A 20,195-nucleotide genomic window follows, 5' to 3' on the forward strand; every position below is an offset into this window, starting at 1 on the left:
GTGGGAGCCGCATGTCTCCAGCACCTTTAAAATCAGGCCCGAGGTGTCCAAAGTTGTGCACCCAAACATTCAGAGACACAAAATAGTGAACATTTCTGAAAACTTCAGACTAGAAATGCACTTTAAGGAGCAATTTTTATGAGTCTGGATGATTGTAGAGTGCACTTTGGGAATGAGAAAGGTCCCTTCCATTTTAGTTTTGAGGGAAAGGGGAGAAGTCTCGATTACATTGGAAAATATGTTCTTAAAAACTGATCAGTAAAATTAACTGAGGCGGTTAAAATATTTTTAGCATTAAAAGATCTAAGCAAACTCAGCAGGTCTTATTTATCCTTACTGAAGCAAAACTCACATGGACTTCAATAAGGAGTTTTACCTGCATAACCTTCCTGATTTTCCTGGTTTTTAGAGCCTGATTCTGCACAATAGAAGTCAGTAGGAGTTTTATCATTGCCTTCAATGGGAGCAGGGATCAAAGTCTCTCATGGGGCACAACTCATTGTGTTATATAGGCCCTCAATCGTTTTTTCAGAATTTGGCTCATCTGTCCTTAAAGAAGTTACTCTATAACAAAAATGAAAATCAAAATTACTATCCAGACTAGGGTTCCCATAGATTCGGGTTTTCCCCGCACATGACCTCTTTTTTTTTGGTCCACCGATCTCCATCCGGGCAGATTTTTGAAATATGAACAAATGTCCTGTGATTTTTTCCTTGCTCGTCCTTTTTTTCAACATCGATTCTGGTAGAACTGCAATTGCTGGTGTGCCCTAATAGTGGCATGCATGTTTACTGGTTTGCCACCCTTCTGTGCTGCTGCTGGTGGCAACACTGCCTTCAGAGCTGGGCAGCCGGAGAGCAGTGACTGCTGTTTGGGTGCCTAGCTCTGAAGGCAGTGCTGCCACCAGCAGCAGCAGCATAGAAGTAAGGGTGGCATGGTATTGACTTTTGAGTCGCTGAAAGGGATCCTGCTTGTACAGTACAACTTCAGGCACACATCTTGCAAAGACTTTCATGGCACAACAGGAAGAAGGCAGTAGAAAAGAACTGACTGCATGTAAAAAGGTACATTTTAAATTTGATTTACATTTATTTTCGAGGCCATTACACTTGTTTATAAATGTTAGATATTCAAAGTAAAAAGAAACTGTACTCTCCTTCCCCTGGCAGTGTCCTCTATTTGGGAACTTAAAATATGGTAACCCTGCTCCAGACTACACACAGTAGATCAGCCTGCTCTTCTGGAATAAAATTAATGGCAAAATTATTTCAAACATGCTATAAAGAAATCGCTCTATGTTGGGAATGCTTGTGTGAACAATTCTAGTCTAGAGAAAGGGCCTCTTTAGGATGTCAAATTCAATCTAGGATTTGATTTATTTCAGGAGGGCCAGGGGTCAGCTGGAACAAAAATTGTGTTGAAATGTGAATTGTTTCTTTTTTCTCCTTTTATAATATTGTACCTGTACTGAGATGTGTGTTTTGGTCTTCTATTTTCTTAGTAAAATGCATTTTCCTTTGCCCAAATTATGCTTGATTCTGTTTTATTCTTAAACTAATGTATCTGCTCAATATACAGCACTTTCCAAAAGTGATACTAAATTGTTTGAGGGAATCTTGCATTTTTACTCTATTCTAATGGATTTCAGTGCCAATGTAAGTGAGCAACAACTAACGTTGTCCTACAGCAGGTCCTGTGCAAGTATCCCCCATACAGCTACGTCAATGCCCCTCAAACCTGACCTACGATATTTTTTTATTCCAGGCCTAGGTGACTTGTAAGTAGGGATGCCCAGCTATGACAACCGTTTATGGTAACATATGTAAATAGTGGGACTAGCAGGATATCTCCAAATTCATCTTCACATTAACCTAAAATGGGATTAGAATCCACAGATCTTCAAGGGGGCTTTTGTTTTGTTTTTTTACCAGTATGTTATGCTAAAGATTCTGGACAAAATTCTGTTCTCTGATCCACACTGTGGCTTTATTGCTTAGTTTGCATTCTCTCCACACTCAGAACTCCCAATGTTGTCAATGGAAATTCTGTGCATGGAACAAATGTGGAAAATGCAAAGGACTGACAGCATGGGTCAGCGAACTTTGCCCCTTGTGAGCCATTACTGGAAGAGTGGGCAAAACCCTTGTAGCACTTCAGAAAATGGTATTCCATTCCTATTTTCTCCATTAAATCAATGTTCCCCATCTTGTAGAAATGACTGAGTTTTGCTGATGAGCTATAAAGAGAAAGGGTCAGTGGCTGCCCCACTGTGAACTGTTGTAGTGCTCATCCCCCCTGGTTTTAAAGTAAGTGGTTAACGTTTGACCTCAAATATATTCCTGCAGGCATACCTCATCTTCTATATACTTTCTAGTTGTAGATTTCAAAGAACATTACAAAGGAAGTCAGTATCATTATGCCCACTTTGCATATGGGGAAACTGAGGCGCGAGAGAGGTGACTTGCCCAAGGTCATCCAGCAGGTCAGTGGCAGAGCCAGGAATAGACTCCAAGTCTCTTGAATCTGGTCCAGGGCTCTGACTGCTAAGCCAGGATTTATTTATTACTACAATCCCTTGCTGCTCAGAAGTTCTGGTGACAGTTACAGTTATGTTGCTATACCTACAGCTGCAGGGCCTCATCGTGCCCCCACGGAAATCCATGGGGATTTGTAATGACCCGTGGGAAGGGCTGGGAGCAGTCAGCCAGCCCTAATAAGAACAGCAGTGCCACTTAGCGCTGTGTGGAGAGCATCCTGAGAGCCACAGGAATATCTGGTACCATAGGACTGCTGTGACAGCCAGACTTTCAGCCACTTTCGGGCTTGTCGTTACTGCCAAAAAGATGGACTTCACCATCATATAACTAACCAGTTAGTTATTTTGCTGTAAAATCGTAGGTGAAACAAGACAGCTGTAGGTTTTAACCACCAGGTAGTTAGGTTAATTCAATGCTATCTTCCCCCACCTGTGGTTGACCTCACTAGTTTATCATAACAGGTAGGAGGAGCCCCAGTCATGGACCAGGACATGGTTGTGCAAGGCACTGTATAAACACAGAAGAAAAAGAAAGTCCCTGCCCTTAAAGAGTTTACAATCTAATGATTGTGGTTTACTTTAGGGCAAAACTACAGGTGCATTGTCTCCACTGGGATTTTACAGCAGGATAGCCCATAGAGTTGCCAACCTTCCACAATTGTCGTGGAATCTCCAGGAATTAAATGTTAATTTTTAATTAAAGATAATGTCATGTTATGAAACCTCCAAGAATTCATCCAACCAAAGTTGGTAACCCTAATAGCCCAGGATAAAAACACTTTTTTTGTTTTGTTTTAGCAATGATGACAATGCCTGTTATGCTATCTACCAGAACTTCATGGCGACATTGCTAAAAATGCTTGTTGCTCCAAAAATGCAGGATCTTTACTCTTTGGCTTGCTAACATAATGCAGCCTTTCTGATTTCATCCACTATTGGGCAGTGATAAACATACATACTAGTCAGTTCATTGCATAGTTCTCAGAATTTTGGCTGTGTAGATGTTCTGCATTGGTGATGGCAATTTCTATATATCATTTCTGCTTTGTTCAATTTTAATTGAGATAACTCTAGCCAAAAATAATGACAGGTTTCAGAGTAGCAGCCGTGTTAGTCTGTATCCGCAAAAAGAAGAACAGGAGTACTTGTGGCACCTTAGAGACTAACAAATTTATTAGAGCATAAGCTTTCGTGGACTACAGCCCACGAAGATGCATCCGAAGAAGTGGGCTGTAGTCCACGAAAGCTTATGCTCTAATAAATTTGTTAGTCTCTAAGGTGCCACAAATACTCCTGTTCTTCTTCTAGCCAAAAAGACAACTAAGAAAGCTACTTATGCTATGCATTAAACTCACAGATTATAACAGCATGCCGCAAGAGTCTACTTTAACATTTCCCAAGTAGTTTTCTTGCTTTATATATAAACTGTTCAATGGAGAGTTTTTGAAGGAGGCTTCTCAAAGATACCGACTTCCAAACCATTAGGATTTTAAATACAACTATTTTATAAAAGCAGTAAAGATCCCTGACACTAAGGTCAGGGTGAACACTGCTTCAACACATTTTTAATACTGTTTATGTACAATTACATCCTGAGATGAATACATTAGTGGGATCAAAGCAAGATGGGTAGCAGCTGGCTAGCTGAAGAACAATGTTACTAATTTGAGCAGCTTGCTGCTATCTAATTTTTCAAAGCTGAGCAGGTTTGGACCGATGTAGTATTTGGACGGAGAGCCAGCAGTCATTACAGAATGTTTAGCTGCGCTGATGTGACCGCAGTAGTTGACATTTATGATTATGTACATTAAATGTTCTAAAAAAAATTTACATGTTGAGTTACACAGCTCATGGCTGGGTGCCCTGAACTGGTCCCAGGAGAAGCATTGGTCAACGAAGGGGAAAAGATGGAAGTGAGCACCGCGTGTGAGCCAGAGCAACCTGAGTGGAGCAAATGCTTCCATCCTGTAACGGATCCCCCTGTTTCTGCGGGAAGAATTGTTGGGAAGTTAAACCCCACAACAAGAGCAACCGTCTAGTCTCGGCTGCACCACAAACGGGCTCAGGCGCCTGGAACCCCCACGACGCTCCGCCGCTGCCCCTTTCTCCTGCCCGCTCCTCACCCCCTTGGCTGACTGGGGCCCTGAGGCACAAAGCCCGGCAGCACGAGCGCTCCCCGCCCCAGGGCGCCGCAGGTTGAGCGCGGCCCGCCCCCAGCCCCGCCTCCTCGGCGGCGGAGCTTCCTCTTGGCGGGCGGCGGGGCATGAAGGTAGGAGGCCCGGCGTGCGGGGCGGCGTTCCCTGGCTCCCCTCGCCCCGTCACAGGGCGCGCTCCAGCGGCCCCCCCGGAAAGGCCCCGGCAGCAGGAGCCGCTCGGCCCCGTTATGGGGGGCGGGGGGCAGCTGGGTCTCTGCGGCCCGCGAGACGGGCCCCCTCCCGCACGGGGAACCCCAGGAGCGGCCCCGCTGCGATGCGTGAGGAAGGCCGGGCCTGCCACGGGCTCCTCTGGGACTGGCTCATCATGGTTGGAAGGGACTTCAGGAGGTCATCTAGTCCCACCCCCTGTTCAGAACAGGACCAAGCCCCAGACAGATTTTTGCCCCAGATCCCTAAATGGCCCCCTCAAGGATTGAACTCACAACCTTGGGTTTAGCAGGCCAATGCTCAAACCCCAGAGCGAAGAAGGCTGGGCCTGCTGGGGCAGGGTCCTCTCTGGCAGGGGTTCTCAAACGGGGGGTCGCAGGCTTAGGGTTGCCAGCTGTCAACCTCCACCCCAAACCCCGCTGTGCATCCAGCATTTATAATGGTGTTAAATATATAAACAAGTGTTTTTAATTTAGAAGGGGGGTTGCACTCAGAGGCTTGCTATGTGAAAGGGGTCACCGATACAGTAGTTTGAGAACCACAGCTCTAGGGCAACTCATTCATCAAAGTGTGTGAGAGAGACTGGAGCCACTCAGCAGCCCAGCTGTCAAGGGGTGCAAAGAAGGCTGGGCCCACTGGGGCTTTCTCTGAGGCTGGCCCTTCATCGCGGCATGTGAAGAAGGTTGGGTCCGCTACGGCTTTCTCTGAGGCTGGGCCTTCATCTTGAGGACTGGAGCTGGTAGGGCTGATCCTAGCAAAACTTCCTCATTACAAGGCACAAGAAAATCTGGGTCCGCTTGCATTAAAGAATGCTAACAAGTAATCTTTTTCTTTTAATGGTCAGTGTTTGTGATACTTTTGGTAGAAACCAGTGCACACTCCACTATCTCACCCTTCCCTTTTCAATTTGTCAGATATATTTTTAGTTACTGTCCTGTGTATTTTAGAAAGGGGCTGAAATTATGTAAGGATTTTAATGACTTCACTTTGTTCTGCCAGAATGTATTTGTGCAGTAGCATTGGCTGTCTGGTATCTGCACAGATTGGGCTGTAAGGTTATATTACAGGGACACCATGTAGTAGATCAGACCCAAAATTTAGGTTGTAATTATTATTTTTTTTAAAAAGGAGTATATAGTTGTATCTGGGTCAATTTAAATAGTCCTTTTGTGTGTTTGCAAAAACTAATGTGATGGCATTGTGAAACTAGTATGATGCTTTCCCTATGGATGGAATGTCTGTTGTGTTTGGACTCTTCCTACCCACGCAATGGTGTACGTATAGATACAGCTAAGAGCCATGTGCTCCCCTTAAAGCATTTAAACCCCATGGAAGGAGCAGGTTAGTCCCTATAATTGCATGACTTCTGAAGATACTATTGCAATCTTCTCTCACAACTGTGTAGATCAGAAGAGGAGCAGGTTGGAGATGCATATAAGCTGCAGCTCTTAGGTTTGTGCTATCTCTGGGATTGCAGGGTTCTCACAAGTGGAATGCTGTCAGTAGCTGGTATGGAGCACAGTCAAACTTGCTCCATTTTCAGAAGGACTCAGCATTGTGCTTGTAAAGATGTGAGGGAGAAACCATACAATAGTATGGTTCTCTCGTCTCTTTTTGGTTTTCCAAGTAAATGATATAAGTTTCTATATTGTTTCATCCTGAAGGATCTGAAATCTGTTTTATAAGCAAGTACACAGTATAATGGGATCCCTTCCCCACTACTGAAATGCAGCCTCCTCTGAAAAAGGTTCTGTGATTCACAGAACCTCCTTAATACAGGAAGTGAAGAATTGAATTGAATTGAAACTGCAGGGCAAACTTAAGGCAGCAGGTTCCTATAAGTTACCCTCTTTTGCTCCCTGCCGGCAGGCAGCAGGGCGCTCCCTCCAGGGGAAGGGCCTCTCTCTCCCTCAGTACGGAGGAGTTCGGGGAAAGGGTCCCTCTTCCCACCAGTAGCAGCGAGCTCCGGGGCCTGGGGGAGAGGCCTGCAGCAGCCCTGCAAGCCCCAACTTGTTTCCCTGCCCACCTGCTACCTCTCTCTTCTCCAGGCCCTTGCTGCGCAGCAACAGTCGTTACAGTTTGAATTTGCAAGGTGACCCAGTGCCTGACATTCCATGACCCAGTACTGGGTTGTGACCCGTACTTTGAAAAATACTGCTATAAGTCATAGGAGCATAAGACTGGAAAGGACCTCCTGGGTCATTGGGTCCAATCACCTGCTATCACAAGTTATCCCATTGTGTATTCCCATTCATAAACTTATCAAGCTTCATCTTAAAACTAATTAGGGTATTTGCCTCTCTATGCCTATTGGAAGGTTGTTCCAGAACCTCAGTCCTCTGATGGCTAGAAACCTTCTCATTTCCAGCCTAAACTTATTCATGGTCAGTTTATGGTCCAGGTAGTGAATTTAATATCCTCTTTCCCAAAAGTGACATGCGATCTCTAATGAATACAGGTTGCTAGAACTGATTTTATATCTTATCTGAAAATATGTGCTGTACAATATTGGATTGATTTAAACGCCTAAGCACATAATTACTGGACATGTTACTGGGTTAGTACCTTGAAGAGGGGTGGGGGAGGGCAATTTGTTCCCATTGAAGTCAATGGCAAAAACTCATTTGAACTTCAGCAACTGTATTGGGCTTTTACAACATAGAAGCTACTGATCGATTGGACATGCCTACATTGTTATAAAATAATGTAGCCCTTTGTGTATTTATAGTTGCTATTATATACAAAGCAAATTTTTTATTTCTGACTTCTCTGGAGCTATTCTATTTCAACAAGGTAACTGATAGAGTAATCAGGTTTAGATTAATAACATGCTATCTTCCACCATCCTGCGGGGAATCCTGTTAATATGGTGAGATAATGGACTATTGAACCAAAATGAAGAGAATCTTTATAGCCCTTTAGGAAATAATGGTTCATTTCTTTTGATATAACTACATGTGGTTGGCTGTGTGCAGTATTTTTATTTTAATACCTTTTGAAGTAGCTTTAATGGTAGTCATTTCCTTTCTTCCCTCACCCCTCCCTAGGGCAAAGACTTAATTGTTGAAATACTCAAAATTTGTATTGTTTACAAGGCTGTGGGAATGTCTGAAAATAAATTTTGAAAATTAAGTTTTTAAATTTTATTAACTTTAAGAGAATGCAAATATGCAACATAAATAAATATTAAATAAATTAATGGAGATATCCTATCTCCTAGAACTGGAGGGGATCTTGAAAGGTCATCAAGTCCAGCCCCCTGCCTTCACTAGCAGGACCAAGTACTGATTTTTGCCCCAGATCCCTAAGTGGCCCCTCAAGGATTGAACTCACAACCCTGGGTTTAGTAGGCCAATGCTCAAACTACTGAGCTATCCCTCCCCCCACCAAAACACTGGAAGGGACCTTGGTTATTGAGTCCAGCCCCCTGCCTTCACTAGCAGGACCAAGCATGAATGCAATTTACAATATTTTGCTAACAGTCTCTGGACTGCTTTTAATTAAACATACAAATAGCACATACATTCAGATCACATATATAAACATAAGACATCTTCCTTCTGACAATGTAAAGGAGAAACAAACAAAACTAATTTATGACAACTATTTGTACAAAACACTGCCGCTAAAACAGGTGCGTCAAACAGCTCGCCCATTCAATATTGTCATGTGGCTTGCATACCATATAAAGATTTTGTAGAATATCCGCTTTCATTTTAAAACCAACATCTACACTAGAAATGCTTCAGCAGCACAGCTGTATCTGTAGCACTTCAAAGTAGACGTTAGCTGCACTGACAGGAGGGATTTTCCCATTGGCATAGGTAATCCACCTCCCCGAGAGGTGATAGCTAGGGCCTGGTCTACGTGAGAAAATTAGGTCGGTTTAACTGTGTCAGTCGGGGGTGTGAAAAATCCACACCCCTGAGGGGCAATGTTTAACTGACCTAAATCCCTGTTGACCTTAGCTACTGCCTCTCAAGGAGATGTATTGCCTATGCCGAAGGGAGAATCCCTCTCATTGGCATTGGTAGTGTCTATACTGAAGCGCTACAGTGGTGCAGCTGTGCTGCTGTTATGTTTTAAGTGTAAACAAGCCTATTGACCTAATGGTAGGGGTTAGGTCAGCTTAACTACACAGCGCAGAGAGATGGATTTTTCACACCCCTAACTGACACCAACTTAACTTTCTAACGTAGACCAGGCCCAAATAAATTTCTAGCCATCATTGTTGCTAAGAGAGTCTTCTCTTCCAAATGCAAAGTGAGCATAAACCAATGTAGTGTTGTCTTTCTGACAATGAGAATATCCTTCCAATTGATATTGGAGGGGACAATAAGGTTTGTTACTGAATAAAAGCCATATTCTACCCTTAACCTTTGTGCAAACCTCATTAACATCACTGTGAGATATGTTGTGAATTGGAAAGGGCGGTCCTACATTTATACCCCAGTCCACGGACTACATTTAAAAATGTAATTTGACCCAAGTAGTAGAATGAGTTTGACACCCCTTATTTAAAGCAAAGCCACAACTAGTTGTTGTTGTTTGTTGTTTTTTCCTCTGCAGAATAAGCACGTGCAATAGACTTACAGTGATATATTTGTACACTGACTTGGGCATAATGTCCATGGATATAACTTTTCTGGGAACAGGCTCAGCATATCCATCTCCAACAAGAGGAGCTTCAGCTTTAGTCATTCGTAGTGAAGGAGAATGCTGGCTATTTGATTGTGGAGAGGGAACTCAAACACAATTTATGAAAAGCCATCTTAAAGCAGGTCAGTGCAATTGAAAGTTGTTATCTTGAGAGAGAATAATCTTCATACTGTCCAAAGGAAATACCTTTTCTAGTCAGGCTCACATTGTCTGAAGACCTCTGTAAATATGAGTGAACATCTCTAATTACTGTATTTTAGGTGGGACCACTTGAACTTGCTATGGAATTCTCCTTTATCACTCTTTATTGCAGAATTGTTCTCCAGAACAAAAGCTTTAATCTAATACAAGCTTCTAGCCTTAATGATTATAATTTCCAAAAATGAACTAAATTTAAACCTATGCATTGCCATATTCTGAGTCTGCAGACAGCTTGAAACAATAGCTTGACGTGTGAATGGTCCCATTCACTTTAATTGGGTGTTCAGAAAGCTGCGGATGTTGATGGACATGTCAACGTTAACATTAATTATTTCATGACTGATCACTTAAAAATATTTGCTGTTAGATTTGCTTATCCCAAAACACTTCGAGTACCTGTGCAAGTTCCAAAAACCCTAACTGCTTTCTACCTAGCTGCCAAAATATTCACCTTTCCCTTGTGACTTTTACAATGCAGTTGTGTTGTCCATACCAAAAACTATGGCATATCAAAAACTGCATATGGGGATAGCATGGAACTTAATTTAATATCAAAACAAATAAACACTGAGTGTGCTGCTGATTGTACATTATTTGTTTTCATGTTTGTTTAAGTAAAAACATTAGAAATCTTAGCAGTTGTATGGGCTCATCACTAGATGAGGATGGTAAAATTATTGATGATGCAGAAAAGTGTTCAATAAATATTTCTGTTCTATATTTGGAAAGAAGCAGGATGAGGTATTCCTATCACATAAAAATGAAGTTCTTTCCAGTCCATTAGTAGCTAATGAGGATGATAGACATTATCTATTAGGGATAAACATTTGTAAACCAGCAGGCCTGGATAACTTGCACCTAAGAGTCCTAAAAGAGTTGGCTGAGGATCTATGTCCTGCTGACATTGATTTTTAATAAATGTTAGAATACTGGGGCAATTAAAGAAGGCTTGAAAAGTACTCATGTTGTGCCAGTATTCAAAAAGGACAAGTGGGATGACCTGAATAACTATAGATTGATTAGCCTGCTATCAATCCCAGGCAAAATAATCAAAACATTGATAGAGGATTCAATTAATAAAGAGTTTAAGGATGGGAATATAATTAATGCCATTCAGGATGGTTTTATGGAAGTTAGGTCTTTTCAAATAATCTTAGTTTATTCTTTGAAATTACAAATTTGGTTGACAAAGGTAACTGCATAGATGTAATATACTTAGGCATTTGACTTAATACCATGGTACATTCTCATTAAAATAAGTAGTAATCATAGAATATTAGGGTTGGAAGAGACCTCAGGAGGTCATCTAGTCCAATCCACTGATCAAAGCAGGACCAACATCAACTAAACCATCCCAGCCAAGGCTTTGTCAAGCCGGGCCTTAAAAATCTCTAAGGATGGAGATTCCACCACCTCCCTAGGTAACTCATTCCAGTGCTTCAGCACCCTCCTAGTGAAATAGTGTTTCCTAATATCCAACCTAGACCTCACCCACTGCAACTTGAGACCATTGCTTCTTGTTCTGTCATCTGCCACCACTGTGAACAGACTAGATCCATCCTCTTTGGAACCCCCCCTTCAGGTAATTGAAGGCTGCTATCAAATTCCCTCTCACTCTTTTTTCTTCTGCAAACTAAATAACCCCAGTTCCCTCAGCCTCTCCTCACAAGTCATGTGCCCCAGCCCTCTAATCATTCCCTAATCATTTTCGTTGCCCTCCACTGGACTGTCTCCAATTTATCCACATCCCTTCTGTAGTGGGGGGCCCAAAACTGGACACAGTACTCCAGATGAGGCCTCATCAATGTCTAATAGAGGGGAATGATCACGTCCCTCGATCTGCTGGCAATGCCCCTACTTATACAGCCCAAAATGCATTTAGCCTTCTTGGCAACAAGGGCACACTGTTGACTCATATCCAGCTTCTTGTCCACTGTAACCCCTAGGTCCTTTTCTGCAGAACTGCTGCCTAGCCACTCGGTCCCCAGCCTCTAGTAGTGCATGGGATTCTTCTGTTCTAAGAGCAGGACTCTGCACTTGTCCTTGTTGAACCTCATCAGATTTCTTTTGGCCCAATGCTCTAATGTATCTAGGTCCCTCTGTATGCTATACCTACCCTCCAGCATATCTACCACTCCTCCCAGTTTAGTGTCATCTGCAAACTTGCTGAGGGTGCAATTAATCCCATCATCCAGATCATTAATAAAGATGTTGAACAAAACCGGCCCCAGGACTGACCCCTGGGGCACTCCACTTGATCCCGGCTGCCAACTAGACATCGAGCCGTTGATCACTACCTGTTGAGCCTGACGATCTAGCCATCTTTCTATCCACCTTATAGTCCATTCATCCAATCCATACTTGTTTAACTTGCTGCCAGGAATACTCTGGGAGACTATTTCAAAAGCTTTGCTAAAATCAAGATATATCACATCCACCGCTGTCCCCATATCCACAGAGCCAGTTATCTAATCATAGAAGGCAATCAGGTTGGTCAGGCATGACTTGCCCTTGGTGAATCCATGTTGGTTGTTCCTGGTCACCTTCCTCTCCTCCAAGTGCTTCAAAATGGATTCCTTGAGGACCTGCTCCATGATTTTGCCGGGGACTGTAGTGTGGCTGACCGGTCTATAGTTCTCCGGGTTCTCTTTTTTCCCTTTTTTAAATATGGGCACTATATTTGCCTTTTTCCAATCGTCCGTGACCTCCCCTGATCACCATGAATTTTCAGGATAATTGCCAATGGCTCTGCAATCACATCACCCAACTCCCTCAGCATCCTTGGATGCATTAAATCTGGACCCATCGACTTGTGCACGTCCAGCTTTTCTAAATAGTCCTTAACCTGTTCTTTCACCACTGAGGGTTACTCACCTCCTCCCCAGACTATGCTGCCCAGTGCAGCAGTCTGGGAGCTGACCTTGTCTGTGAAGACCGAGGCAAAAAAAGCATTGAGTACTTCAGCTTTTTCCACATCATCTGTCTCTATGTTGCCTCCTCCATTCAGTAAGGGTCCCACACTTTCCCTGGCCGCCTTGTCGCTAACATACCTGTAGAAATCCTTCTTGTTACCCTTCACATCCCTTGCTAGCTGCAACTCCAATTGTGCTTTGGCCTTCCTGATTACACCCCTGCATGCTCTAGCAACATTTTTATACTCCTCCCTAGTCATCTGTCCAAATTTTCAGTTCTTGTAAGCTTCCTTTTTGAGTTTAAGCTCCCCGAAGATTTCACTGTTAAGCCAAGCTTGTCACCTGCCATACTTTGCTATTCTTTCTGCACTTCGGGATAGTTTGTTCCTGAGCCCTCAATAAGGCTTCTTTAAAATACAGCCAGCTCTCCTGGACTCCTTGCCCCTTCATATTAGCCTCCCAGGGGATCCTGCCCATCAGTTCCCTAAGGGAGTCTGTGTGCTTTTCTGAAGTCCAGGGTCTGTATTTTGCTGCTACTCCTTTCTTCCTTTTTTCAGGATCCTGAACTCAGCCATCTCATGATCACTGCTGCCTATGTTGCCACCCACTTTTACTTCCTCTGCCAATTCTTCCCGTTTGTAAGCAGCAGGTCAAGAGGAGCACGGCCCCTAGTCGGTTCCTCCAGCACTTGTACCAGGAAGTTGTCCCCAACGCTCTCCAAAAACTTCCTGGATTGTCTGTGCACTGCTGTATTGCTCTCCCAGCAGATGTCAGGGTGATTGAAGTCCCCCCATTAGAACCAGGGCCTATGATCTGGAGACTTCAATTAGTTGTCTGAAGAAAGCCTCATCTACCTCATCCTTCTGATCCGGTGGTCTATAGCACATGTCCACCACGACATCACGCTTGTTGCTCTTGCCTCTAAACTTAACCCAAAGACTCTCAACAGGCTTTTCTCCAGTTTCAAACTGGAGCTCTGAGCAATCATATCACTCTCTTACATACAATGCAACTCCTCCACGTTTCCTCCCGTACCAGTCCTTCTTGAACAGTTTATACCCATCCATGACAGTGCTCCAGTCATGTGAAGTGCCCCACCAAGTTTCTGTTGTTCCAATCACATCATAGTTCCTTGATTGTGCCAGGACTTCCAATTCTTCCTGCTTGTTTCCCAGGCTTCTTGCGTTCGTGTACGTGCACCTAAGATAACTAGCCGATTGCCCTACTTTCTCAGTATAAATCAGGAGGCTTCCCATCTTGTACCCTCCTCCTTGTGTTGCCTCCCGGTATCCCACTCCCCCGCTTACCTCTTGGCTTAGGTCACCATCCCCCGGCAAACCTAGTTTAAAGCCCTCATCACTAGGTTAGCAAGCCTGCCTGCGAAGATGCTCTTCCCTCTCTTCGTTAGGTGGATCCCATCTCTTTCTAGCAATTCTTCTTCCCGGAACAACATCTCATGGTCAAAAAATCCAAAGCTCTCTCTCCGACACCACCTGTGTAACCATGCATTCAGCTCCACAATTCAATGGTCCCTACCTTGGCCTTTTCCTTCAACAGGGAGGATGGATGAGAACAGGACTTGCGCCTCAAACTCCTTTATCTTTCTTCCCAGAGCCACGTAGTCTGCAGTGATCCGCTCAAGGTCTTCTTGGCAGTATCATTGGTGCCCACGTGGAGAATATACAATATCAATAGAGCACAAGTTAAGTGGATTAAGAACTGCATAACTGATACATCTCAAAAAGCTGCTGTCAATGGGGAATCATCATCGAATGGGGGTATTTTAGTGGGGTCCCACAGGGATCAGTGCTAGGCCCAATGCTATTCAAGGCTTTCATCAGTGACGTGAAAGTTATATATAAAATCACTGCTGAGAATCTGCAAATTATAACAGAGTGGTCAATGATGAGGACAGGGCAGTCAGAGAGAGCAGTTTGGATTGCTTGGTAAACTGGGTCCATTAAGACAGAATGCGAAGTTATACATCTAGGAATGCAGGCCATACCTGCAGAATGGGGGAGTGTATCCTGGAAAGCCAGTGACTCTGAAAATGAGTTATTGGTCATAATAGACAAGCAATGCAACATAAGCTCCTAGTTCAATTCTGTGGAAAAAGGGCTAATGCAGTCCTTTATGTATAAATGGGAGTAATGAGTAGGAGTAGGGATGCAATTTATTTAAAAGCTCTGTGTATGACATTGGTGAGAGCAATGCTGGAATATTGTGTCTAGTTCTGATACTGACACTTTAATAAAAAAAAAAAGTTGAAAAATTGCAGAGGGTGCAGAAAAAAGCCACAAAAAATTATCTGAGGGCTGGAGAAAATGCCTTGCAGTGAGATCTAAAGAGCTGTGTAGTTTATCTAAAAGATTAGTCTATAGGTACCTTCACAACAGGAAGAAAATACCAGGTAGTAAAGGGCCCTTTAATCTAGCAAAGAAAGGTATCACAAGAACCAGTGGCTGGAAACTGAAGCCAAATTAGAAAGAAGGCACAAATTAACAGCGAGAGTGATTAACCATTTGAACAAACCACCAAGGGAATTGAAGAATTCCTCATTTCCTGAAGTCTTCAGATCAAGACGGTAAACCTTTCTGGAACATATGCATTAGTCAAACACAAGTCATTGGGCTAAATTCATGGGTGACTGGGATAAGACAGAAGGTCAGACTAGATGATCTAATTGTGACTTTTGATATTAAACTGTGAATATTTAACTGGTTAAACCTCCTTAATTGAGATTAAAATGCTGCAGAAAATCCAGAATCCTGTGCCAGAATGTACTGCCAGCTTGCTGTGGAGTACATGAAATCTTAGTTGTAAATTGCGCTATACAGCTTGTGGGAGGCCTCTTTGCATGTTTGGAATGAACTAGAAACTAGAACAAAGGCAGAAGTTCACCCAGTGGTTCTCATTGGCCCACAGTCTTCATGTGGTATGATAAAATGCAGCTCCCATCCAGAACTTGTTTGCATTTTAATGCAGCAATGGTCACCATATTAGTCAATTTTTCTTAAAACGCATTTTGATCTTAACTTTCAACCACACAAACTTTTGGCAAAAAATGGCTTGTCAACCCAAACAAAAACAATGACAAATGTAATTTTGGTTCAGACTTTTCAAATTTTAATTGAAAAAATAAAAAGTGAAAAAAAAATTCAATTAAAAAACTATACTTCTTGGTTTGGTTTTGGTTTTAAAAAAATTGGGAACTGATTTTTTTGTAAATTTCCCACAAAATAATTGGCATTTTTTAACCAGCTCTAATTTTGCTGCTGTGAGTGTAATTGTCATTCAGCACATTTACTATGGTGTCTTTTTGTTTCAATCATAGGTAGAATTACTAAGATATTCATAACTCATCTTCATGGGGACCATTTTTTTGGTCTTCCCGGTCTCCTGTGCACAATTAGCCTTCAGAGTAGTTCTTCTACAAGCAAGCAACCTGTTGATATCTATGGACCATTAGGACTACGAAACTTCATTTGGAGAACTCTGGAACTCTCCCACTCGCAACTTCTCTTTCCATATGTGGTTCATGAACTGGTACCTACACCAGATCAGTGCCCTGCAGAAGAATTTAAAGAACTATCTTACGTTGACAGAGATGAAGTCTCTTCCAAAGAAGTGCAAGGGAGAACGCTTCATCTGGATCCTGTAGAAAACTCCTACACACTGGTCAACAATCAGCAATTTGTTATGAAAGCATTTCGATTATTTCACCGTATTCCTTCCTTTGGATTTTTAGTGGAGGAGAAGCAGCGGACTGGTAAACTTAATGCGCAGAAGCTAAAAGACCTTGGTAACTAGCTTCATTTATTTTTTCCTTGAATTCTTATGACTTGTGGATATTACTTTGTTTCTTAAAATCTATTCGTGAATGTCCTTATGATATAATTGATGCATATTAAAGTCATAATAGAACAATACACTTAACTACATTTCTTATATGCTTACGTTAACTGCCAAATGCTTTATTAGACTTTCTAAGGCACCTATTCTGATGGTGTGTAAGCAAGAGTGTTATATTGTAACTGTTGAAAATGGATCCATCAATAGGTGATGGATATTCAAGTATACACAGTGTTCAGGCTGACAGCTGATTCACATTTCCAGGAATTGTAACAAAACGATATTCTTCACTAATGGCTATAGTGTCTTCTGAAAACTCCTGCAAGGAAGCTTACTGAATCAGAACAGTGTGCATCTGTCTGTAATACATTCTGAAATGGGCCACTTTATTCTTCACAAGAAAAGGGAAGATATTCTATAATTTTTTTTTTCCTCTACAAATGCATACTGGTTTGCTCATTAGAGGGGTAAAAACCAAGCTCCACTTGCTAGCACATTTATTAAGGGCTTACATGAGAAAGAGAACATAAAACTGGCTATAGAGTGTATTTGGGGGAATGTATTCACTTCAAAATACGCAACTTAAAATCTGTTGTTAGAGCCTCTTACTAAACTTAAGATTTTGTTCTCTTGGAGTATGAAATAAGTGAAATGTTAGTTTTTGTAAGTCATGGATCTACAGGATTGGTACTACACCACCAGCTTTTGAACAGGTCTCTCTTCCTTCAGCATAGGCACTATCTCTCTCTGATTTCCTCAGTTAGTTCCCCAGTAGTGAGCTAGCTTCCTCCAAACCCAGAAGTCCACATTTTATTCCCCGATGGACACATCTGTCCTTTTTTTTTTCTTTCTCCAGACAGGGCCATGCTGAGTTCAGAGCCCCATTGCCAGAGCTTGGGTTCCTCCTCAGCTTCCCTGCTGAGAGGAAGTGATTGTTCAATCTTTGGTACTACTTGTTGTCTCTCTGGACTCTCTCTGTTGATCTGGATCAGTTTCAAACAGTTCCTTAATGACTATTCATTCCACCCAGACAGCAAGGTGATACATGCTTGTGTCTCCTGTGTGGGTGCAAGAGCAATGTTTAACCCTTTTGCCCCCACTGGGTAGCAATGCAATGATAGAGAGAAACTGAGGCGCCCATAGGATTCATAAAAATATTAAAGAAAATTCCCACTTTGCCATATCCTAGTACTTAATTTGTAAGAAACCCATGCCTTAAGAATAGGTTAAATGTAAAATTTGTCAGACACTGCATTGAAATATGAGCAGCGTTTATTTTCAAAACACTAAAACTAACCATACACTTTTGACTTAACTTTCTAGGAGTTCAGCCAGGCCCTATATATGGGAAACTGAAGAATGGTGTTACAGTTGTCTTAGAAAATGGAGTAACCATTTCTCCTTCAGATGTCTTGGAGGAGCCTATTCCTGGAAGAAAAATTTGTATTTTAGGTGACTGTTCAGGTGTGGTTGGAGATGGAGCAAAGAAACTGTGTTACGAAGCAGATCTGTTAGTTCATGAAGCCACACTGGATGACGCCCAAGTGGACAAAGCCAAAGAGCATGGTCATAGCACTCCAAAAATGGCAGCTGAGTTTGCAAAGTTGTGTAAGGTTAAGAAACTGGTTCTGACTCACTTCAGTCAAAGGTATAAACCAGCTGGTCAAATTGGAGAAGGAGATATTGATGTCACGGAACTGAAGAGACAAGCAGAATCAGCGTTAAATGGTCAAGAAGTAACTTTAGCTGAGGATTTTATGACAATAGATATTCCAGGGAAAAAGCAGAAGTAGCATCTAGCTCTATAATATCACACAAATTAGCTTGCTGTTGAACTGTGAGTTTACAGCTAGGGCTTCAGGTATCCAAATTGGTTCCTCGGTTTCCAGATGAAGAAGTTGAATTGCTAAGGTGACATGCTCAGTTGCTAGAGAATGACTAAGTGCTGGATTTACTTGCTATAGAGTTTTAAGGCTCAACTCTGCAAAATGCGGAGTGCCTCAGCAACTTTAATGGCAGTTGAAGGTGTTCCACACCTCTGAGAAATGGGCCATTATAGAATGGTATTGCTGTTAACTTGCCCTCCTAGGAAGAAGGGAGATGGAAAAGCAGATTACTAGTCAAACTCACTGTCTTAAGTGAAATAGGTGTGCAGCTACCCGAGCAAGGGGGGGGGGGGAAAGGAAACTCATTCTTTGGTTTATATAAATACAACTATGGAAACATGTGGAGACAAAGCAAAATATTTATTGATCATCTAAACACTTAGCTGCAAATCTAAATAACTTTTAAAATAAAATATATGGAATGCCTTTAACTTATCTTTTTGGAATTAAGTGTTTAGGTGCTTGATTCAGGTATTTAGCCAAACAGTCTGGAAAACTTAACCGTATAGGCAGAAATCTTCTGAACACTAGACACTTTTTATTAGAACTTCAGATTCTCTAGTCTTAAGTCTTAAAATAGAATTTTGCATTTTTTGCATCTTATTTACAGTCCTCCGTGAATCCTAGTGGCATACCAAAGTAGATATTTTTTAACTTCTCAACCTCTCATGAGCTTTTGTATAAAATATTTTCAATAATTATTTAAATGATTTTATGTAAAAGGAATATTGGCATAAACAAACTAATAAAGTATTGATAACTGCCACGTGGTTTGTAAATTACTCATCACTAATGTACAGAAATACTACACATTAATATGATTATTGTATTTCATAGAACCATAAGATTAGAAGAGACTGCAAGGGTCATCTGGTCTAACTCCCTCAAGGATTTATTGTGTCATCTATTTGCTTGAAGAGATCACTAATGTCAATGAAAATTCACCACACAGATAAATGGTTGACTGTACTCCCTAGCTGTTAAAGGGACACTGTAGATTTAAATTTGGCTCAGAATTAAAATTATGGGTTTTGTAGACAAAAAAAAAATGCTGCCTAGGGCCACGCAAAGTGTGTGTGGGTTTTTTTTGTTTGTTTGTTTTTTTCTGAGATTGTTTTTTGTTCAGCATTTTTAAACATTTTCGTGTAGTGTCTGAAACACAAGCCTGGGTACACTAAGAACCTGCCAGTGAAACTGACTTTCATTGCACAAGATGAGCAGTACAGTAACTGAAGTGCATAGTAAAAAACTGAACTAAAATTTTCATTAAGATGTTAATAACATAGGTAAAGAAATTACGAAATCATGTCATTTGAACTACACTATACGCAAACTTTTATAAGCCTATTACTTGATATCAATACAAGGTCTAATTTAACAAACCACATTTGTGAAAGATTTGGAACAAAATAATTTGTTCCAAGCTATGATTTTAAAACCTTCTTATATATACTTGAGAAAGAAGTAACTGCAGAGAAAAGATAAAAACAAATTCTAGTTATGGGCCTGTTCCTTCTCCTACTTAGTCAGTCCTCTAGAGTCAGGCATGGCTTGACAGTTCTTTTTCAGACGTTCTGTGACAAAAATGAGAATTCCAGGTTTCTCTACCTGTGTAAAAAATCTCTGTACCAGTAATGTGTTTTGTGCTGTAAACCTAGTTAAATGTGACATGTTTTTGAAGGGTCCCAGAAAGTATCTTATGCAAAATAAGCATTAGTCTATCAATATAGCTGATATAAGCATTACTTTATCGGTATAACTGCATCTACACAAGAGGAGTTACAG

At 41.7% G+C, this 20,195-nt stretch overlaps 1 protein-coding gene across 4 annotated transcripts; it reads left to right on the forward strand.

The window, feature by feature from the left end:
• Positions 1-4,667: 4,667 nt before the first annotated feature.
• Positions 4,668-19,176, forward strand: ELAC1 (elaC ribonuclease Z 1). 4 transcript variants are annotated; one of them, XM_024103372.3, is made up of 4 exons: positions 4,668-4,806; positions 9,470-9,681; positions 16,007-16,474; positions 17,848-19,176. In XM_024103372.3, the coding sequence occupies exons 2-4, from the start codon at positions 9,525-9,527 to the stop codon at positions 18,315-18,317; spliced, it is 1,095 nt and encodes a 364-aa protein (XP_023959140.1). In that variant the 5' UTR covers positions 4,668-4,806; positions 9,470-9,524; the 3' UTR covers positions 18,318-19,176. The 4 variants fall into 4 exon arrangements, with proteins under 4 accessions (XP_023959140.1, XP_005296930.1, XP_005296932.1 ...); XM_005296873.5 differs by having other exon boundaries at positions 4,776-5,719; XM_005296875.5 differs by having other exon boundaries at positions 4,784-5,739.
• The last annotated feature ends 1,019 nt before the right edge of the window (positions 19,177-20,195 follow it).

The sequence above is a fragment of the Chrysemys picta genome, chromosome 6, assembly GCF_011386835.1.
Source record: "Chrysemys picta bellii isolate R12L10 chromosome 6, ASM1138683v2, whole genome shotgun sequence".
In the NCBI taxonomy this organism is placed as follows: domain Eukaryota; kingdom Metazoa; phylum Chordata; order Testudines; family Emydidae; genus Chrysemys; species Chrysemys picta.

What these genes read in the sequence shown, in the direction of transcription:
- ELAC1 (XM_024103372.3), top strand. Translation starts at nt 9,525, where the DNA reads ATGTCCATGGATATAACTTTTCTGGGAACAGGCTCAGCATATCCATCT. An exon ending in GAAAAGCCATCTTAAAGCAG is followed by an intron (nt 9,682 to 16,006) that starts GTCAGTGCAATT and finishes TTTCAATCATAG; the next exon opens with GTAGAATTACTAAGATATTC. An exon ending in GCAGAAGCTAAAAGACCTTG is followed by an intron (nt 16,475 to 17,847) that starts GTAACTAGCTTC and finishes TTAACTTTCTAG; the next exon opens with GAGTTCAGCCAGGCCCTATA.